The sequence below is a fragment of the Adelges cooleyi genome, unplaced genomic scaffold, assembly GCF_023614345.1.
Source record: "Adelges cooleyi isolate 19-005CV unplaced genomic scaffold, UGA_ACOO_1.1 ACOO_flye_CR_arks_rails_tigmint_CR_PRNA_30, whole genome shotgun sequence".
Classification (NCBI taxonomy): Eukaryota; Metazoa; Arthropoda; class Insecta; order Hemiptera; family Adelgidae; genus Adelges; species Adelges cooleyi.
This window is the reverse complement of record NW_026095971.1, coordinates 18,473,055-18,497,862: the sequence shown is the minus strand read 5'-3', so window position 1 is coordinate 18,497,862 and position 24,808 is coordinate 18,473,055. Positions and strand designations below refer to the sequence as shown.

The 24,808-nt window shown below is 33.0% G+C and overlaps 1 protein-coding gene across 2 annotated transcripts in view; it reads left to right on the top strand.

The window, feature by feature from the left end:
* Positions 1 to 24,808, top strand: part of LOC126838529 (lachesin-like) — a 64,175-nt gene that overhangs the window by 16,013 nt on the left and 23,354 nt on the right. For both annotated transcript variants that reach the window (XM_050573028.1, XM_050573027.1), the window contains exon 3: positions 19,874 to 19,948. In XM_050573028.1, coding sequence (XP_050428985.1) covers positions 19,874 to 19,948 — 75 coding nt within the window. The remainder of the gene's footprint in view (positions 1 to 19,873; positions 19,949 to 24,808) is intronic.

The following is a 24,808-nucleotide window of genomic DNA, read 5'->3' as shown; positions in this document are numbered from 1 at the left end:
ACAATATAGTATCTTGTTACCCCGCGTGCGGCCCGAATGAGGAGGATACTGTGCAAAGGCCGTCAACATTTTATGTGCTTAGGTCTGACTGTTTGCGTGCGCGAAAAGTGGTGGAACGCGTACCCATACTAATTATTATTATGGTAATACACGCACGACAATTTGTTTTCACTTTCAGAAAAACCTGAAATAAAAAAAACTAAGCACGTATGACATGTGTTATAGTTTTGTTGTACCATTTTTAAATCCATCGAAATCATATTTTACTTTTTAGTCATTTAAACGAGACAATCACAATCAAAGAGCAAACAAAGAGAGGGATATTATAAACTCTAGAATGTCGTTGTATTTGTCCGCCAACAATGACTTAATAGCTATACAGAGATTAAACGTGTAATGTTATAAGAAATACAGCTGTGCTTTCCATTCGCGATTCTTTATCACATAATTTGTGCTCATCATAATACAAGTATGGAAGGACTCTAAAAACGACGATCATATCTCGAATAGCAGTAGTTGCTAATGTTGTATAAAAAAACTTTATAACCAAATAGCTTCCTTAGTTCGTCCCCTGTGCACGTCGATGTTTTGGTGTTTTCTTAAAAAAAATATATGTAATAACGCGCTCAACGTCAAACGCATTTCCATGGGCGTTCATTATTATTTGTTCATTATTACCCTTTGCAAAGTTTAAATTGGACTTATCCTTATTCATTCGATGGTTCGACGGCGGTGATTTACCAACGAGGGTATACAATGTGATGTCTCCCTCGAGACATATTTGAATAACACTAGAAAACTTGATAATAATAATATAGAAAACTCAAAGACTCGGATGAGGGTGGTGGTGCTTATTTTATTTTTCGACTATACGCTACCATTATCTGTTGCCTGGGTGAATTCAAAAAAGGAAAAAAATTAAAATTTGGCCGCAAGCAAAAGACTTTGTTGCCCGTGGGATCAACATAACATTATGAGATATTGTCACAATGTGGTAAAGTTTAATTTGCTCTACGACCATGGTAACCTTGCCTTAGTGTAATAATATATTAATATAATGAAATTATTATTCGCACGCGGTTCATTGAATATAATAATCGAACGACTCCCAACTCAGTCGGTGGTTGCTTTAAGGCAATACCTATGTGCACAAAGACGCTTCGGAGTCAATAATATATTAAACGTTATTATTATACATTCGGTCACCTAGTAATAATTAATCCGAGTCTTCTCTCTCCTCTTCTTCAGTAGTGACCCAAAGTACGGGTTTCCTATCGAGTCTATCAAAAGACAATAGATAATAATAACCATGATTAAATGGCCTAATTAACGTCGATGATATCGTCTTAAGACGATATAAAAATACATTACATGACATTTGTGATATAATGAGGAACGGTACTAAGAAAATAAATGAAAACAGAGTAATATTTAAAAATTATAACACATCATATTTAGAGGTTTTTTTATAGTGGTGTGCAGTGTTTTATAATATTGTATTGAGTTTTAATTTCTTTAAATAAACAGAACTTGTGCGTGTATATTTATCGTGATATAGTTCTAAAATAATTTCCAGTGGCTGTTAAATTTGTTAGCTTAATATATAGAAAACGTTCAGGTAGCATTTACTAGCATAATACATTAATCACTACACCAAACACAAATAAATACCTAGTATCTAAAATTTACAATATACTCAAAATATTAAATAAAAAACAGCTAAGGTAATTTAGTGCGAGTACGGACCAACTACTTATAAATTATTTTTTATAATTTCTCTTATTTTACATTGGACAATTTTGAAAATTTGTTAGAAACACTTCATAGCAATAGTATAATATTATAGAACAGTATAGTCAATCAGACATTTTCGAATCACTATAAATATTGTAAACTCTATATATTATATATACTGCACAATATAGTATTGTAGTATTTTAAGACATCATAAGTAACAACACAATAGCTATAACGACTCTTATGGCTTTTAGACTAAAAACAACAGGATATGCTTTTCTACACTCGCAGCCACTTGTATTTTTTGTTTCATTTCATTTCACGTCAACTCTGTCGGTTGTTATAAACTTTTAATTTGTCGGATATTTTTCGATTTGAGCATGACTGTCCTTTTCCGGAAAGCATTATTCTTTCCTAAATAACTTCTATAAACTATAAAACGTATTTATTTTTCTTGGTTTTTACTCATTTATCAAAAATGTATTTAATTAAATGAGGAGGATCATTATTATTTTTTCATGTCTTAAGAAAAAAATTTGTTAAATTTAAACAAATGTTTAATATCTACTACCGGGGTATTAAAACAGTTTAACTATGTAAAAATAGAAATTAATTTGTTACTTAGGACCCCTATGTCAAGTGTGTTAGTTGAACAATTTTTCATATTATTAATTAAAATTTGTTTCGCACACACAATTCAGTATAACAATCTGAGGAAAATGTCGCAAATTAATTTAAATTATAAAATTCTTAGGAGTAATTTGTTGTACTAAAGCCGGGCAAAAACTTGACGTTTTTGGTTAAACGCCAAGTATTTGCTGGGTTTATTTAGGTTAAGGGTTTGTTTTCAGCTCGCGTGATCTGTACGAATGATACTTAAAAACCGATTTGTATCTACACTCGGTAATGATAATATAACTATTTATATATGATTCTGGCTTTAGAGAATTATTTCTGATTTTAACGCCGCCCCGGTTAAATCGAATCTGGACGGGAATGGAGTCCGCTCAGACGAATTGTGGGGACAGATGGCCTAATTGGATTCCGCTAAATGTTTTTGAAGTAAATGCCGTGATATTTTAACTCACCCCAAATATACCGCGTGTTTGTATGGCGAGGATTAGTGTATTTTTGTTCGCCTCGCCGTGTCTTTAAACTTAATTACCGTCTTAATGAATTACCCACTTTGTCACGGCTATTGCGAACGTTTCGTGTACGAGTGAAACCATAAAATAATGATTTATAAGTTATCGTTCATACGCAGGAATGGGTAAAATGTATACCGTTTGTATGATGTGAGTTGTGGCATGTTATAAATAAATGAATAATTGATACTGTACGCTTGGAAACACTGAACTCAATATGTATAGCTTGAAATATGTCTTGACCTGTGACGCTGCCATGTTTTTTACCGTTTCGTGGGAAGTAAAAAAGCTTAGTTAGTTTTTCATGATAAATATTAAAATGCTAGGTTAAGTGATGATAATAGGTTTGTTCGTTTTGAAATAGTGTAGCCGTACACGCTGTTTGTTTAAAAAAAAGTGTTGTATCTGTAGGTGTGCTACCTAATTTTAAGCGAGTTCCATTTATTGAGTTTAGTGCTTGGAAACCAGGACAAATATAATTTGTATCTATTAATAAGGGAAATACGCTAGTCGACCTGTTATCCGTGTTAAAAAACTTAATGGGTGTGAACAAGTTTTATTAATATTATCATGTCGATCAACGTGCCGTTGATAAAATTATAATATTTAGTTTGTCCCCTAAAAACGATGTGTAATAACCAGCAATCGGTCGACGGCACACTCGGTTGTGTTTAGAGGAATCGCTTAGGATTTATGTGCGGCGAATAAAATTTAACAGTCTACTCCGCCATTGGCGTTTGTGGTGTGTTCGCATATAGCTGTACTTAAAGCACCGAGACGTCGCCGTCCGACAATCGCTAAAACAGCCTTGTTCGAAACGACACCGAGTTTTATTTAAGTATTATGATCATTGTTATATTTTTCCCTATTTATTATAATAATAGTTGAAACTTTTTTTTTTGGACTCGACGCCAGAGCGTATCCCAATCAATTGAACCAATTCAGTTAAAGCGTTTCAGTCGTGTTTTCCATTCAGTTTTTTGTACTATACTCGTGTATATTGTATTTGATCGGATTAAATCGCAACGATGGCGAAGTACATGTTCTCAAAAAAATAGTAATTTGTAAATTATAGCCTGGCGGCGCCTGCTTGCAATCAGATGTTCACTCCCCTCTTTGGAATGAATTGGTCCATCGAAAAACGGTCAAAACGCGAGTAGATTTTACGACGACGTCCCAGCTCAAAGGCCGGACCGTTTCAGTTTAACAAACCAAACGGTAAATATACCGAAGCAAAATAATGTGCCTTCTAAAAAAATCTATCGTTTTTCGAATAACACAAACTTTTCTTGGATTGTTTTTCTTTGCCCCGTTCTTATACAACATGTCTATACATTTCATAGTAGGTATAGACGGTGTAAATAAAAAGACCCATCGAAAAGGTCGAATTGGTTCTGTACAATTGATTTTTATTAGTATAATAGTTGAAAATATTGGCGCAACCTTGAAGCCGACGAAGCAACTCCCTTTTTTTATTTATTTTATAGAAAATTAATTTGTATTTACAGTTAACACTAAATATATAATTATTATTAACAACAATAATAATTATAAACCTGTAATACTACAACTGAAAAATTAATTCTATAAAGAAACAATATTACAGTACGAAGAACTATTGTATTATTGGAAAAATCACTTATCCATGTGTATCTCTATTAGTTAAATTGAAATGGAAAAATAAAAAATGCCTTATACCACATATGTTGGCTATATTTTCACTAGTTTAATCTGTTAACTGTCACAATTAAATTAATAATATAGAAAACCCATAAATATACTTAGGGATATTTGAAAAATAGATAAAATCAGAAGGAACACTTTTAATGTTATATCTATAATATTGTGATGGGTCCAAAAATCCAGATTATCAAAAAAAAAAAATCTATTTAAGCCACTTAAAACTCTTAAATATTATTACAATATAAAGTTGTGTCTTCTTCTTCATTATCTTCGCCTTACTATCTCTAAATACCCAACTGCATTTAAAGTTGTGTACCTATGTAAAATATTTTGATGAAAAAAAAACACTAAACTTTGACTAAAAAATTGCTTCCGGATTCCAACAAATTCGAAATCCAAAAACAATTTATCTTTTTGGTGTTGTGTTTTATTTTTACATTTTCATCAATAATATTTTACTTAGATACACAGCTTTGTATTGTAAAAATATTTATTAATTATAAGATTTCCCAGTAGTTAAAATAGCGTTTTTTGTGAAAATCCGAATTTTGGATTCCCAACACTAATCTATATACACTCAAGAATTCTTATAAATAAAATACAACATTACACTGAATTTTCTTGTGATGAGTATCTTTGCCTTGTTAATTTTTATCAGTGTCCACACCATTTCACCCTGTGGTATTGGGGCCCAGTATTCGCCATTGTCTTATAGGCGATATTGAGTTTTAAAAAAAACATACTAAATGTTTGATACTATTTCGTTGGCTACCCGTTCTAATATCGTTTTGGTTTGTTTATTGTCAAGTAGATATTTATTTAAATCGTATGCGGTACGTTATTAAAGCTTGAACATTTCCATATATTAAACCACCGAGTTTTTATTTACAGTGCAGGCTGCTGTATGAATGACCGGGTGTTTTATTACTATGAATTATTAAGTGTTTGCATAAGCGTAGCTGTAGCTTAAATGCTTCTGAGAAAACTGTGTATCCTATGTACATGTTTTTTAGAAATCTTAAATTATCTTTGCTTTAGGACATGTGCATGTATCTGTACGTCGTTGGGATTTCTTTATTATTTTTACGCAGTGTTGTTTAGTTCCGCCTGTTAGGCGTTTTCCTTTTTTTTTTTCTAAATTAAAAATATTACTTTGCCTCGAATGTCATCGTCCACCCTCAACATCCCATTCGTCAGTCATTCGGCTTTATGGCTTACGCAGAGGAGACAATTTAAAAGAATTACACTATATATATATATATACATACAATGTAAACAACGAGGGGTTATAATATGAGACCGTGCGCGTATAGTTTGTTTATCGAAAAGAGGGAAGTCAAAAAATACTTCTACACCCGATGACAGCTTACGGTACGTTGCACATCAGTCCATGTAGAGATAACTTATATACATTATAGATACGTGTATAGATAAAGCGTTTTCCGATCCCCCTTGTCCACGTATATCCATTAGATAGACGTATAAAAGCGCCTAAAACCGCGGCGAAGAGGTCAGAGACCTGAGAAGGGAAAGGGGGGGGGGTTGATAAAATCGAACTCGTTTTTATGTATTTAATTAAATTAAATACCAGCGTTAATATAATACGGAAAAGAACAATGTGATAATAATATGTGACATTCGAGCTACAATTTGATTTTTACATTTTGATCAGTAAACTATTAAGCCAGCCTGCGAATTTCGTGATTATTTTTTTGATATTTATTAACCTTAAAATAACAAAACAAAGGATTTTATATTTCATTAATTTTATTTTGATAAAAAAAATACATTAAAAATTTTACAATAATTTTCATGAAATATGAAAAAAAAAATGATGTAACCACGTTAACTATTATTGTTTATATCATTGTTAATTTTTAAAAAATTTTAGCAATAAAACTAAATGAAATGAACTTTTCAGTATTTTAACAACAACAGATGTATTGAATAATAATGATTTATCTATGAAATATAAATAACTACAACGAATTTTATGATAATGTGAATATTTATTAAATAATTTATTTCAAAACAACACCAAAATTATTTAAATTTCCATATAAAAATAATAATTTATCACATAGTACCAAAATCTTAACTATGATTTAATTTTTGCATTTAGTTGTCGAGAGGAATATTAACGTATAAATCATAGCCGGCGTCACGAATGATGAATATTAGTATACATAATTGTATAGTAATACATTACACATTTATACTTGGTAGTAAGGCGGCAACATGGATTTAAGAGTAAGTATATATTGACAAGACATGCCATGTTGCGCCGCCAGAGAGGTGTTTGTTTTATTTTCAAGCTTATGCCTACAAAATACAAGTATACATGTGGTACTCTAACGTTGTTAAGTCAACGATTGAAAAACGATACACGTGGCCATAAATTCAAAACGTCATACCGGCCATAAATTATATCTTACCGTTTAGAGACACCTCGCACATACATATTATAATATTATAGAGAATATTAATACATCAACAAAAGACATTGCAGTTTTCTCAAGACGATTTACGCACAAACTTACAATACAAAATTATTTTCGTGTTAGCCGTGTGACATACTGTTTCTACTTTTTAAAAGAATGTTTATATGGATAACAATTGAGCTGTCGAATAGTTTTCGCCGTCAGTCACGGTTCGGTAGACGTTAAGTAGAAGTTTGATCGACTGGAGGAATTTCATTCCAAGATTTACAAAAATATTTGACGCGTACCAATGTATATTATATTTAATTAAATAGTTATTGATTTCGAACTGTTCCAAGGGTTCCAACTTACTGTATACATAATATATATACGTATTTGTTGAATTTGGATACTTAAAAAATATGATAATTGATTTAAATATGTGTTTCTTTTATACATAGTCATAATTATATTAATAAACATGTTCATTTGACAAATTATAGTAATAAAAAATGTATTATCACTTTATAGTGAAAAACAAGTAAAATAATTAATAGAACCTAGAGCATAGTGTGGTTGGATTGATATATTTTGAAAGTAGATTATCACTGATGTTACTGTTCAGCCAAGTTAAACCCTCTTAGTTATTTAAATCAATCGGTGAAGTTTGAGGAAAACACCTTTGACAAATACATATTTTTCATCATTATTACTTCACACTATAGCTTTCAAAGAAATAGTTCTTAAAATTTGTTTACTTTATGTGGCTTGGGTAAGTAAATAATTTGACGGTACCTTTGCCAACTAGTCCTATAGGTTCTATAGCTATCAAGAACAGGAAACATTTTTCGCCAAACATGCTGCATAAATGATCAAAGCAAACATTACCGTGTTGACATTGAACACATCAGGAGAGAGAAAAAATATAATTTTCAAAGGTATTTATTGAGAGACTACTGTATTCATTACTTTTAAAAGTTTTTGTCGTTTCAACATTCAGTTCAACGATTACTCCATGCGACTTTTAGCTGTATAGTGATTTTTTTTTAAGAACTCCGAGATAAAACACCGAACAAAGCTTTGATTTACATATATAAGCCATTGATTCCGAATCAGTAGAAATATATGAATGCTATGTTCATAAGTCACGACAGTTTTATGCATACACATACAATAGCATACATACCGCCAAAGTAGTTGAATGCGATGTATGATAAGTATGATAATTGCATGTGGGTATAAATAAAATATTCATAATACTGATTGCAGTTTATTTTACTGGTCATTGTATTTTGTTTTATTTTTCGGACACATTTAGAGATTCGGATAAAGAAGAAAAACGATAAAACAATAGTATTTAAAAAAACTTGGACAGGTCATTTTATAAATAATGTTAAGCAATCAAATGACACAATAAATGTCGTTCATTTACAGGCATACTAAACAAATGAAAATAAACTAATTAAAGATACAATTTAACGTAATAACATTTTGAAATTACCGGTCTCACATGGAAAATCCGTGGATTCATTTTTTCAACGCTACTTATGAGATGAAAAACGTTCAATGAGGACGGTCATTTTTTTTATATAGAATATACAATTTGTCATGTGGCAAAAAAATCGTCCACCGCCTAAGTATTCTTGCAGTTGCAGCAATTTGTTTAAACATTTCTGGAGTGTGGCTGCCAGGCCGCATAAACGTCTTGGCCGAGAGAGAGATAGACAGATAGGCGGGAAAAGTGATAGAGCAGGAAAAATGCAATTCGATTGGGAAGAATGGAGGCGGTAATCTTTTCGGAAAGGTTTTCTTATTGCGTCGCTCTTCGCGTACCATCCCTCAGTAGACAAAAAAAAAAATACTCTTCTCCCAAGCCATTGTTTTTACTATTATGACAATAAAACTTAGGTTCGAGAGGGATGGGGTGGCTGTTCGGTGGTGGTGCTGGATCAGGCCAGACCAGTCATTCGGATTATATTATATAATGTATAAATCGCGTTATGTGTACGAATATAGACGTTTATAGTAATAAAATAATATACATATATATTTGGTCCGCATGATTCGTCGTTGCCATTACCCTTTCGGCTTTGTTCGTCTCCAATGCGCCGGTATATCTTCATCATGTTATTATATTATATTATAAAAAAAAAATACAATATGAACACACAGCTATAATACTCTATTTCGACGAATGACACGGCTAAACGGTTTGGACCCGTCGCAGCAGTATGTATATACTGCTGATAGGTATACCTATACCTATCGACAAAAAACCAACCCGCATATGATTTGTGGGCACAAAATAAATAAGAAAACGTTTGGAACGGAAGAGTTTGCCGTAAAATATTTTCCGTACATTAATCTCGTGTGTGTGTGTGTTTCCAATAAGGAATAACATATTTTGTTATGTAACAAAATACCAACTCTTTAGGTGGAGTTGCGGTTTGAACGAATCCAATAAACTTTATAATTCGATATGCGTGTCTCTCTAGAACGATGGCCGAACCGAGTACAGTCCTAAGTCGAACGCGATAAATTAATTTTTCCTCAGAGATATCCGAAATACGTTTCCCTTCCACCTTCAAATTGGAAAAGATTATTAAAACTTTCGAAAACAATTATAATTAAATTAACGCTGCTAATTCGATTTAGAAAAGCGCTTCATAAATAGTATATACGTGTCCGTCACAATTGTCAGCTTTAAGCATGCTAAGCACTCTTTGTAGCAAGCAGACGGCAACTACGGATTTATAATCATAATGGTTTTTAAAGATGGTTTCTCCTAGATATTCCATTGGCGATTAAGAAACTCACTTTTGTGTTCAATTATGCCAACGGTCTTGAATCGACCGAAACAAAAGGATTAATTTAGTTGTAATACAAACCGTGTATCGGTTATTGTATTAGGGTTTCTACATAGTATATCAACTTTATCGGATAAAAAATGGCTAAATTGTTGTTTTACCAACAATTCGTATCATATTGTATAGTTTTTGTGCGATTTATCATTGAATCTAAGAACTCGTAGTGTAACCCAATTACTTAGACCATTGTGTTGCTTTGTCCGCAAAATTAGTGAACCTCACCTAACCCACGCAAAGAATAAAACCCCCCAGAGAATTTCGCCAACACAATACAATAAAGCAGACCTTATTTTATGTAGCCATTACATCTCTATGCACATGTATATCTTTACAAAATACATATTCGATGTACCAACAACAGCATGTAACATGATTGTGTTGGTTTACCGACAAATTTAATTATCCTATGAAAAACTTTAACGCTTGTAATACACAAACGAGTATATTTGTTAATGCTATAATACTGTATGAGACGATATTTAAATTTTTATCTTTTTTAGTATTTTCTAGAGCTTTATCAGTTTTTGGAACTGGAAATGGTAACGTAAGTTGAAAAAATCGTCGACCTTATTCGAGAGTGCTTTAACCTATTGTTTACTTTTCGAAATGACACACTCTGTATATATAAAAAAAATGAGTTTGTACATATTTTGTATTTATAACTTTTTTTTTATGGCGCTGCAATCGAGTTACCGATAATGGGATCTTACTGTTAAAAAAAAAATTATTCTTTTGTGTAATAAAATAATACTATTACTTTCGAATCGTTCAGGAATTTACGTGGAAGCGGAATTTTTAACCGCAAAGAGTGCAATATAATAATAGTGTACACTTCCTAACTCTACATTTTGGAAATGGTCTCTGCACGGTAACAAACAATTTGTGATGAATCCGTTCGGGTATTGAGAAAAGCTTTTAGAGCATCTCCTTTGTGCGTAACATCCACTTAGGGTAATGTGCTTCAGATAGGCAAAATAGATATCGATAATGTTTTCTAATGGTCTTGTAAGAATCCCTTGATAAAACCATTCTAGTTGGCGACTGATAATATTATTTTAAAACCATCCCAGATGGCCGTCGCTCGACAACGCCGCGTTCGTTATTTCCAGCCAAGGAGTGTTGTTCTAATCGCAGTAAAAATTGTTTTTTAGTAGTTTTGATTTTAGTGAACCAATTCAAACAATCGTTTTAATGTATTAATGTTGTTTTTATAGCCAGCAAAATCATTTCTGTTCTTTTTATACATTTTTTTAAATAGGCATATTAAAACTTCTTAACTATTCCGTTCTCATAATAGCTCAGATAAAGTGATTCAACGCCAAACAAATGTTTATTATGTAAAATAACACCATGATTAAATTTTGGTGGTCTAATGGGTTTGGTTAACAATGGATATAGTATTACTTTTCGTGTAACGGGTCGGCTGATTTTATGACTAAGCATACTACTACTTCATGTTATATTATTCACTTGTTACTGTTTACTAATTTACTGTTGTGCATATTTGTATGGATGTAAATATTCAATATAATAAAGAAAAAAAGGAAAAATTGTTTTTTTTTTAATTCCCTTCGTTTTCGGCCGAGTGAGCTATATGTTTTCATCTAGTCTGCGGTATCTATTTCTTATAAATGAGAAAAACGTCAACTGCGTTTAAAATAGGTAATACAAAGCAAATTCATTGCAACGCGAGCGACAAGGACTTTTTACGATTACACCATACTATTATTATCTAGCATTAATATTGCAAGCCCCGTGTTCGGGTAGTTCTTTAAAATTACTATGGCGTCTACTTAGATAATATGGCTTCTCGTCTTTCCAATTTATCGCTTTGCGAGTCGTTTAATTTATATGTTTTTATTATTCGGCGTAGGATCCGCTTGCTTGTTAAATATTCAAACCCGTTTTGTCTACTACATTATGGGGTAATGTAAAACAGCTTATAAATATTATAAAGACGTATAGTGCGTTTTACACACACACACACACACACGCACACAACAAAACCAGTAAAACTCAGCAAGGGAATTATTACTTCTCGTGCCTTTGCCGAATCGGTCCCCAGTCGAAAAAAGATCTGGGGAAAAAAACAAACGAATCCCACAAACCTATTAACTAATGAAATGCCCTTTTTCCCCTAATCTCGCTAGACCGTGGCCGGAATAAATCATCGTGTAAAGGCGTTAAGAGAATTTCGTCGGGGGGGGGGGAGTGCAAAAGGTCAAATTGTTCTTTATTTTATGAGGAAACCACTATCTTAGTCATCAATTCTCGTTAGTCGTATCAATTCATCCACTACATTCTATTGTCCGGATCAACACGGCCGACGTCCATTTTTTATACTTTTATTATTATAGCGGGGAATTAGATAAAAAATTGATAATCGGCCCACGAGTCCAGACTCCAGACCAAACCGTTTCTAAGTATGGCTTGTCCGTTTTTGAGCTCTGCTTAAGCGACAAATTGAGATTTTCCAAGCCTGTTGTCAGTTAAAAAACGCTATTGGGTGTCTGTGTTGTGTGCAATTTAAGTTTTAAACGTGAGAAAAATGCAGTATTTTTTTCCCCCGAGAATTATTCATACCCCTAAAATAGAGGGATCGAAACAGAGTTGTTGCCAAAAATATAATAATAAAAACCGTAACTATATATATATATGTATATGTTTTCATAGAAAACGCAATACAGTAGGTTAGTGCAACAAAAACTTTCTTTATTTTTTTCCCATATGTATAATAACTATTTTGGATTTTTCCTTTGTCTCGTCGACGATAACGATTTTGTTATGCTCTCCAAATAATTATTCATTACCATAGTATGCCAGTGATCAAATTTCGTTGGGGTTTTCTGGCTATTAAAATTTTTCCTGTTTGCTAATTTAATTAACTCGGTACAATTATAAACATACCGTCACATAATAGAATATAATGCACGAAAATGAAAAATTATCCAATCCAGAGTCGTTAAAAAAATAATTAAATACTCAAAATTCGAGGGAAAATAGTGTCTTGTATTTAATGACTTTCTCGGTAACCATTTTCTCGTTCGATTTTAATTAAAATATAATTATGTTATGAAAACTTAAAGCCGCTTGCGCCGCTGACTCAGGTATAAGTTTAGGACATTATAATATTACGGTCGTATTACTTAAATACTATAAAATTATCTCGTTAAACGGTTCGAGTGGATTAAGTGAACTCGGGTGTAATACATGTACCTACAGGATTTCCGAAAACTATCAATACATCACTGTATAAGCGACTTCTGTTCCACTCTCAAGTACACTTTTGACTATTTAATTTAGATGACAAGTTATTGACGGTATTCGTTTTCAGCTTTGAGGGATGATTATGGTTCATATGCCTTAGGATGTCTTTATTGCGTAATACTATTGGGTTTTGCGAACCGGCTAAGTCGGCAGTATTTCCGTTAATAGAGGCGCTGCCCGTTAGATTAATATTCTTTTCAATTTTTTCTTGTCTAAAATCAAGTGCGACAAAGTGTGGCCCCTGTAAAGACTTTGCCTGAATAACAACCGCCCTGATAGGTAAAAATCAAACACCGTCGCTCTAACCGTTGTGTCTATGTTGTAGTATAAGAAGCTGATTATTGTATTTTATTTTACACCCGTGTGTAGGTAGTATATGCATCGGCAGTCGGCACACTGCAGGCAAGTTTACATTATATTTTATATACTTTGCGCGCGCCAAGTGCACTCAAGCTAAGTACATTAGCCGGCGAAGAATTCAGATTTCTATCGGCTTGCCCGGCACCTCCTCTCTCAGGCCCGGCCTGAGTATAAGCTTTTTAGAAACACCACCCCGACAGATTTCTGGTCACGTTGTGCCGTCTGGTCCGTTCACCGTTGGTTGTCGGCTTGTCGTCTCGTCCTAGGTCGGTTTTTTTTTTGGTCGATTGACGAATGGTGTTTCATCGGTAACACACGTTATTATACAGAGGTTTTTTTATTTATTTTTTGCTTTAGAACCCCGTCGACCGCGAACCGTAGGCAGAAGCTGTACCGGGGGGGGGGGGGGGTGCGCGTGTGTTCCATTAGGCCACAGACGCTCATAATGTATGTATTATGCAGTACACGGTTTGGGCGGAAATATATAATAATAATGTATACACTCCAAGCGCGCTCACATAATATAATATTATTACTATTATTATTATACACTCATTCGATCACATTATTACCTCCTTGCGCTTTACAATCCGTCCTGGCCGAACACTAGGGATACTTCTTCTCTTCGACACACGGCAAGGTAGGTATATTATACTCCTTACACTCGCCAAGGTGTGTGTAAACTACGCTTATATACATATCCTCTTTACATATTATATAGAGCCACGCCGCGGTGGTGACTACTGTCTATGTGATGCGCGTGAAAGCATATTATATAGTCGTTGTGTACTGCGGATTATAATAGCAAACAGACATGAAGAGATGCGCATACATAATACAGTGAAGATTTTTAGAAAAAGAGAGCACCGATCGGCGTTGTATCTATTGTGCGCCGTGTCTTAATATAAAATCCGGCAGTGTATAATGTATACTGTTTATATAAATGTTTCATAAACGGTTAATGGAATCAACGACAAAAGAAACACTTAGCCTGTACCGGCGTGCCGCGCCACAAGGTGGCCGGACGAGAGGAATTCGAATTTTACCCGTTCAAAAACGGTGCTTTTAATAGACAATTTTGAATTTATACAATAGTGTAGTATAATAATTAATCGTAATTTACAGCAGCTATCGAGTGCCTAAGCTATCGACGAGTTGTAATAATTAATATTAAGTGGAATGGATAGCAATTGCATAAAATAATGGTCGGACAGAAAACGGCAACCCACCGGGTTAGGGTTGAGAAACAGTAATTTATAATATTACTAAAAACCTAGCCCATAGAAATAATAATCATAATAGGATTTGTTAGGTAGGCAAATAAAAGTATTTAAAAGCTAAACACTTCGGAGTTATCGTTTAAACATTTATGTTTATCTTATTAAGCGTTTTTTCGCCGTATTTCCAATGCTCGAACCGAGAGAAGTTTCGGAAAAGCAAAATTATAAGCAAAATAGATTGTTTTCGTATTGAAAAGATAACAATAGAAGTTTCGTTGAGCAAAAACGAAATTAAAAGAACTTTATCGATGACCATTGTTGTTTGATATTTTCTTTGAATATTCTTGAAAGTAAACACAAATAAAGGAAAAAATAATAAAACTTTTTTTTTTATAAAATAATGACGTTATTATACTATTATTGTTTTTATTAAATTTCTATGAGTGGTCAAGCTGTGGTATTATGATACAAACGATGTGAGTTGTAAAGTTAAAAAATTATGTTCGGTAAAAATGTCTTTTGTGTTTTTCTCGAGTATGATTTAATAAATAATAACATTCACGAAAATGTTGACTCCTACATTCATTTATTCCTGTATAAATAATTCCAAGTAAATTTCCACGAAATGGCTTAGTGTAATCAAATCGATTAGATTCTTCAAATTAATAAATTGCTTTGTCGTTTATTAACTCCAAGTAGTTATTACATTCATATAAGACTTTACGACAATATTAATCATTTGAAATTTTCTGGAAGGTTCCATAATTTTAGTAATAAGTAGGTATATCGAGTTATGCAATGAAACTCTTATATAGAACACAATGCATATACATTTTATGATAGAAAGCTAACGAAATAAATTAGGTAAAGGCCAATTGTAAAGTTTACTTTGATATTATTCATTTGAAACTGTTATATAATGTACTTCTTTGTAATAAAAATATTCAGTGTAGGAGTCACCCTCAGAGTTGAGTCTGTTGTTGACTGTAATAAAACGTGTATTTTCTGCTAAATGAAAACACATAATTGTATATTATATTATCGTTTTATTCTGACACAAGTCGAGGGTCGTACTCGTATATTATTTATTAACACGGATATTAGAGATTAGAGATAAGAAATAAATTATAAGAGCTAAGAGACAATATATAAGTGACAATAGATAACATATCAATGATTAAATGTTTTACCGTGGAGCTGAGAAAATAACTAGGTTTTTTGTTTGGACAACATACTTGATCAGTTCTTTAAATATCGATATTATAATAAAAAATGATCAGAGAAAACTGTGTTATTAATTATTTGCGTTGCATCATAATGTTTAAACTGGATATACATAGGTATATTTTTATCGAATATTTACAAGCGTATGCTGTATATAACTCTTACTCATTAATCTAATGGTCATAGACCGTCTGTTTATCCAATCTATTTAGAGTAATTCCTGATTACACATGTTTAACTATTATATACCATAGTTATTTATTATATTATGTTAACCCGACAAAAATCTCATTTTATAGCATTAAATCGAATGTATATATAATAATATTAATGGTAAGAGAGAAGTTTGTAATTAGAAGGCGCACGAAGTATGCAAAAATGGTACACAAATGCGTTTAAAGAGAAAGATTGGTATTCATAAATAATACAATTTTATTTTATTATGTGTTAGCTACTCTCAGCTGAGTGGCTATTAATTAGCAGTAACTTCATTATCTCGAATCGTGTTGCTATAAAGTAATTAATTAATAAGTAAAAAAATAATAATAACGTATATAGCTTTATCAAAATACTTATAGAGTGAACAATTATTTAACAACTGCCATAAATGTGTGTGTGGACTACATTTTGAGGTTATGGATTTTCTTGATAAAATTTCGAAAAATAGTTATTACTACAATACTTGAGTGCTTTTTGTTTGAACTTTTAAACCATTTATGTATTGCTAGTGTTGCTATGTTTTTAATGTATATAGTTAACTAATAACTCTTGCTTTCGCGAATCGCCAAAGGCCAATTGTGATGTTATCGAGTACAAATGCTTTAGTTTTTTTATTAGACTTAACGATAAAATGTAAAAAAAAAAAAAAATAATACACTCTTAGCTTTACATCGAAACAAGAAAGGAACTCGAGAACTTTTGAACGAGCATAAAAAATTATTCTAAAGAGAAAATGTGTACGTTATTTATATAAGTGTACATATGACTTTTATAAATATATATTCAGATTTCTTATGGGAAAAACAATATTATTATTTTAATGAAACATTTTACAGGCAACATTTTTTTGTTATTTTAGAATATTTTTTATCGGTTTAAAACCTTTAAATTATCTAGTGCAAGTGTTTTGGAATAATTTGTATGACATTAAACTATTTTCATTTCAAAAATTGTTACTTACAAAATGTTTGAATTATAATAATAATAATAATAATTTTTTTAATTGCTTTTAGAAGTATAGTAACTTGTAAATACAAATAATTCTATATCAAATGGTTTAACTAAAAGAAATAATAATAAATTCCTAGAAGGCTTATGAAATTACAAAACATTAGTAGAATATGTTTTTGCCTTACTGTGTAAATATGAAAATGGGTTGTAACAGTTTAATTAAATAATTCCCCCAAAAAAAACACATTTACTGAAAAGACACCGCGCTTAAGCCAAAATGTCATCCCCGTAACTGATTATCCGTCGACTGATGGGGTGCGATAATAAAATCATATTATTTGTTATAGGCATATATTATAATATATATATATATATATATATATATAATAAACTAGATTGCTAACTGTGTGTTTTAAATAATATATATATCTGTGTTTTTGTATTATCAGCTATATCTTATGAACTATCAACTTGCAATTGCTGTAAACATATTTCCATGTAATGAAGTTCTAATTCCCACATATATGGCGGAAAATGATAACTTCAAATATCCCTATTGGCGGCACGTACACTCGACAATTTATTTTATATATCTATGGTTATAGATCATACAGTTCAGGAGACTTAATATATTTTAACGTTTTCATCGTTGTCAATGGTCAATATTAATTTGGTATTCTTGTTGCTGGGCAAAATTCCGAAGGGGCCTATCGGAGACAACGTTTGATAAGGGCTTGTACATTATGACCAAAATACAAGAAGAGCGTTTTGTTCGGAAGACTTGGCTGCGTTTGGCGAATATCACCGTGTCCTATTGTTGTATTGTAAGACAGATATACTTGTATATTGTGTAATACTATAATATACATATATCCATTATATACACACTTGCATGATGATAATAATAATAATAATTTTCAGACTGCGGATGATTGCCGTATTGCCCGTACGGCCGATAAGGAGCTTTGGCCCAGTTTTGCGGTGTGCCGGCTTTGTGTTAAAAGAGGATAACGGGCAGACCGTATTGTATCAATAGCGACCAAACCGACGGTGTTATCATCCGAAGATTTATAGCGTTTTATTTCTTCGCCTAGTGTATTTCCATAAAACGGCCGTTACCACGTATCAGCCGCACACCGGTGCCGCTGCTGCTGGACTATTAAACGGCCGGGTCCTCTTATGGGATTTTTATACTTTTTAATAATTTCTCAAAAAACGAATCGCACCAACGGTCCTCTGCCCGGAATGTCGCCCGTTCTTATTTTTTATGCTCAAATGCAATATAAACTGTACATCATGTTCGTCGCACGCCCAAACAGATGTGACTCTGCTGTGACAACTCTGCAAGAACTACTATTTCTCTTTCTCTATATTCTTATACAGGATGATTATTTTCATGGCGAACCACTCAATATCTCATAGGGTTTAGTTAAAAAAAAAATTGTTTTTTTCATAATGTTTTTATACAATGTTATCTTAATTTCCCCCTCCCAATTTAGTCGTTTTGATAGCGACTTTTCAAACTTAAACGGTGACGCATACATTTCGTTAACTTTTTAATTTAGAATAATGCACTAAAAATGACTGGAAGACAATCAGTTTTGAATAACTATTTTTGAAGTTATTGACGTTTCAAGTTTAGGCCAGGAAGAAAGGTAGAGTGTAGTATTATTTTTGCTTGCGCGCACTTCCCCTCCCACCCTAACTTTTAAACACTAATTTAAGTCGGCTGGTCGTTAAAAACGAAGAATTTTCAGCTGTAACTGATATTCAACATACGTGCCATAATCGATAGCATCACTGAATACCTGTTTTATATAGCATTTTGTTTTTCTAACTGATGAAAAAAAAAATAAGGTCTAATATTTCATACTATGATGATTGTAAATTTTATCATCGGTATAAAAAGTTCAGTATCGCGTGTAGGTACAATATACATATTATAGTGTCTTTCTCCAACTATATAATATATATTTATATATACATTGTTAGAAAATTATGTGCGCATTGTAGAGATCTTATCTTATGGGATACATATACATATTATGTGTAGTACACATATATATATATTTATATCATAGGCACGCGCACGGAGCAATAAACGATTCGAAAAAACGAATGAAAAATAAAAATCGAATGAACAAAAGAATAAAGAAAAAAAACTACACACGCTAAGGAAGCAACAGCGCAATGGTGACGGCAAGCAGAGCTTATTGCAACAGAGCACGGCGGATGCCCTTTCCTTATTAAATTTTCCTAAGGTTTACAGCTATAGAAACTCGTCGACTTTCCATCGAAGACCCCTTTATAAACTTTCGCATCTATATATATATATATATATATATATATTTAGATAATATACATAATAATAATACTTATATGAATACAACTAACAAAAGCTCGGAAAAACAATCCCTGAAAATAATATTTTATATAAATGTGTTCTTTTTCTTTACAAACAATAATAGCTAGCTTTACTTACTATACAGAAGTTGGAGATATTTTTTTCGATATTGACAGTTGTTCAGAGATGACTAAATGTGAAAAAAAATGTACTCGTTTCAGTATTTAAATGACGCCTGTTGAGCTGATCGGATTCTTGTATATTTTTATACTTCCTTTAATGTTTGTAAGGAATTTGTATAACGCTTTATATTTTTTGTCTCTCCTACATACTGACATACATACAAACATATTGCCTATTTTACTAATCAATAATATATACGATAAAAGAATTTAAAATTTGTCGTATTGACTTATTTGTTTAATTATCGTTTCAGATGGAGCCCTTGCTCAGTCTCAATCGTCTAAAGATGCTGACCAAATTGCCAACTCTGTCAGCCAAGGTGACCACGGTAAGGTTCTATAATTATTTAAAAGTTAAACATTACGCAGTTTTATTAAACGTGATGGTACAGTATAGTATATACAGGGTGTATTTTGTACAACCGTTTAATAAAAGAACATAGATTTGATAGCTTTTTTAAAAATTGTATACTGTAATTTGTATCTGTGAGTTGGACTTCAATATAATTGTAAACTTGCTTATTAAAATTTCTCCGAGAAATTTAAGTAATAGACGAAGTTCAGAAATTGGCTTAGGTTTTGTCATTGACGTTATATTACCGACTTAAAAGTTTAAATATATGTGTTAAAAAACTTTTTGATAACTATGAAGTTCTCGTTGGCTAAAGAACTTAAAATGTGAGTAAATAGGTAACGAACAACTACATATTTGTAAAAGCAAAGTTGGTATTAAATCCGGCCCGAGGAGGAATTATTACTTACATAGTCGAAAGACCGTCAAATTCATTCCCTAGGGAAATAATGCGCAAGCCTGCACATGTATAAGGCCAAACGATTGGCTAGGACGAAATTGTGTATTGAAGGTATTATATTAACTGATTATGGAGCAAACAAATATCCCTAGATTGGTAATACTACAATTCGTAAGACTTACGTTGCCGAGTACCTATTGATAAAATTCAAAAAGTTTTGTACCGAAATTAAATTATTTAATTTTAAAAACAATAACATTATAAAGGTTAAGAGGTAGCTTTAACATCAGGCACGATAAGCTATAAAAGACACTCGTCTATGGCCTCCGTTTAGACCAGAGGCCTCGGGTTATATTCAATTAGATTAAACAATTGTGTTGGTCCGAGTAGTAATACTGTTGATGATGTTTAGTGGACGACTAGTAGAGAAAATTAGTTGTATTTATTGCGTTGTCTTAGATTTATTAAAAACACTATAATTTAGGTTTTAAGTGTATATATTGGTATTAGATAACATTAATTTATCAGATAAAATATGTAATTAACATGATAATGTGTCACCCTACTACCACAGCTTAAATAAAACCATATAGTAAACTCTAAAAATAAAAAAAAATGTAAATAAACTTTAATAATCTCAAATCGGTGTGACCAAAATATTATGAAAATAATAATCCGTCTGTTATACAGTGTGGCCAAAGACATTGTATCAAACATCTGTAATGCTATCACCATCAACCCTCGTTAGTCAATTACTTGTTATCAATATTTCTTATCAGTTTACGTTATAGTTGTAAATGGTGGTGTAAACAATATTTTCGGCACTATAATTTGGTCCTACCACATTGAGTTTAAACCAATCAAAAATCGTTATTTTAAAATCGATTGTTTTACAATTAAGTGTACCATCTGGTTTTATTTAATCTGTTCAACTACCGGTCGGTTAACATTATATCGACTTAAAGATGACCGCGTGTGGCATTACATTATTGGCGACGTTGAACAAAATTAAAAACGTTTTTACACCGTCCGACTTTTCGTGCGGCATTCACACTGCGGTGTGTATTTTCGGTGCGCATTGTTGTTATATAATGTGCAAGCTTCTTTTGGTGGGGTGCGGACAAATGAGTTTTTGTAATTTCACGGTCAACCGCCCATCCTAGGGGGTAAGGAACCGAAAAGACGGTTCGGAAGAGCGGGGGTGCGGGACACGTTGGCTCCGAGCGACATAATAACACTCTTAAGACGGCGGCGGAAAGCGCGGAAGACCGGACGAATGTAGCACGCGTGGGACGGAGGACGCGGGGTGAAGAACTTAAAACACGATAAATCTAGTAACGCTCGGACGAAGGGTGGGGGGGGGCGGTCAGGCTGGCGCGCCGAAGGGAGGGGTGCTCGTATATTTTACCTGTGCAGCGTGCCCCCGTCCACAGCCGCCGCCGCCGCGCAACCGTCACACACCCCGAGCGCGGGGTCCCTCAAGACTTAAGTCGATCCTTCCGTTTCCGACCCTTGAGCCCAATGAATATCTTCGTTCGGCCACTATAACTACCTTTCGGAGATAACGGCTTAATTAAGTAATAATTTAACACGTAGCGCCGCCGTTGAACAGCCGTGCTGGGCAGGTATGTGGTGGTGGGGGATGGCGGGGGAGGTGCTGCAATATATATATATAGGTATTACACTCGGTGCGCACAATAGAGGTTTGGCTGCAGCCTAACCAACAACAATGTAACGACGGCGAATAGTCACGTACAGTCCAATACTGTATAGAGGGTGTATTCTATATATGTATATACTTATATGAAGGAGAGATTACGAACGCAGAAGACGGTGGCTGAGGTGTAATTCCATCGGCAGATTGGCCGAGGAGATATATTTATATATATAGATACAAGGTATGTTATATCTATTGGTACTGTACAGTAAGGTATATGGTTACACGCTTAGGTTTTGGGCGAAACAAGGCAGAAACATAACGCGATAAAAATATTTCATTGAGGCGCTACTTGCGTATGTATAAGGTCATGTTGTATTCGGGCAACGTAATAAGGATGATAATATTTTGGCTTGTACTATCATAACGCACAAATTTCACTGGGTTTTTTGTTGCCCTACACGACACGAACGTGTTACGAGTCGATTAATAAGTCAAATTTATTATTTATAATTTCGCGCCAAAAGCATTTTTTAATAACGCTTTTTTTGTTTTACTTTGTTAACGTGTCTTACGTTAAATTGTCTGATACAGGCACGAGAAAGATATCGCACGTGCTTTAATTCGGGTGTTACAACGTGATAACGGCCGGTGCTGAGTATACACGAAATGCAATTAAAAACGGTTTAGACTTTTCTATTAAAAAGTTATTAACAACAATGTGGTGCTAAAAAAAAAATAGTAGATTTACTAAGTGTAACGCTGTATGTAAGTCCTTTATGGGAAACTGATACGAAAGTGAGAAAGTTGTATAAATAACAATGGAGAATTTATATTAAAAAAAATATATGTATAAATAAAAAAGTACCTATCGAAAAAAGGCGTTTAAAAACTTATTTGGAACCGACATAATATGAGTATAATGTTTTGCTTGTGTATAAACTCGTGACGGCACCATGCTGCCGTGACACAATTATTGCAATAGGCTGTGCTAAAAATTTTTTTATACCATAAAATAGCAGCAGTTGGTCCATGTTAATAAAAATAAAAAAATTCATTTTTTCCAAACAACTGTATAGCAGCGATAACGGTGGAATATAAGTGCATCGATTCTATCGCTAAGCATAAAATGAATACATGACGTATATTTTTAGTTCTATAAATTGTTTTTTATTTTTGTTTTACTAATTAATTTGACAAAAGATAATATTAATTAATCGTTTAAGTTTAAAACCAGCAAATTCCAGTAAAATCGAAAATTGTTTATATAATCGTCCAAAACTTAACAAATATCGGCAACCGGTTGAAAGTCATGGTTTTCGTTACATGTAAATTGTGGCGGCGGACAGACGGGAAGTTTTGATTGTGTTTTAGGCATCATTGTAAATTTATACTCAACTTTGAGACGTTTTTACATTGTAAAATATATATATACATACTTTATACTTTGGTCTGGGACAACAACGACTGTATTGTAGTTTCAATCCGTTTGTATATCAATCCGAATTCGAACAACTCCATGAACCGTTGGCAATTCTCTCTCTCTCTATATATATATATATATATATATGTTATATATTGTTAGCGTGGCGGCGGCGGTGGTGTAATTTATGCTCAAGTTTTGTCAAGGGTTGTTAAAGAGTGGCTAGTGATAAATCAGCGTCTGGCCCCGCAGAGGGCGACCCTTCATGGGGAGGGTCGGGTTGGCGGTAACGGGCCCCCTCCGGTATTCCCGGCTGACGTCTAAAACTGTCCGCCCGGGCTTTTAATACCGCTAACTGTGTTCGCGGATTACCGTGAGTTTACACTTGTCCCGTATAATAACAATATAAATATATATATACATAAACACGTGCACAATTCTATTTTATGGCCAGCCCTAACCGTAGTAAGTATTGTGTTTGACCCGCCGTGGTCGACAAAATCATCACCGCCGTCTCCTTAATACGTTATCAAGACACAGAAACCTACTGAACTCAATGTATGGAACGCGCATACGGGTTGAAATATTATGTATGTCCCGACCTGGGATGAAGCCATGGTTGAAAAAGTGAAGACCAATTTGTAAACACTATTTAGAATTATACGTTATGACTATACACAACAAATAATAATAATGTAAAGATATAGCATTATAGTGGTCTAGCTTTAAAAAGATGGCCGCCGCGTTTTTGTATTATAAGGCGTATCTTCCCCGTGTTAATATTTTTATCAGTGTCCGGGGCCTGGTTGAAATATACATGTTATTGCGCATCGTCTCGAATAATTGTTATCTTCAGAAATAAAATGGCAGCGTAAGGGGATATCAATTTTACTATTATTAAATATTTTGCCGTGTACTTATATATTTGATTTCGTTTGGCTATAGCTTTACGCTGAAATATTTGTTTTAGCATCGAATATTTGTTGAACAAGGAGTATATGTGCAATATGCTTTTATATTTCAATCATGGATGCAGCATGTTGCTTATGATTTTATGGAAAATAAATATGCTACGTTACTTTTCCAAGATAAATATTAAAATGTTATCTCAAATTTTTTTAATTTTTTTTTTTTTTTTTATAATTATATTTATAAATAACAAAGTTAACAATTAGGGTAATAAATATACAAAGTAGTGAAAATAAATAAATTTACAAAATGAAAAGTGAACTAAATGGTGCAACCAGCGCTTAGAAAAAAATATATAACATCGGAGATAATTGAAACTAAACGGAAATTTTGGCTATAAATAGGATCAGGATTAGGAATACCATGGACTGCTAGGAAATTAGAAATA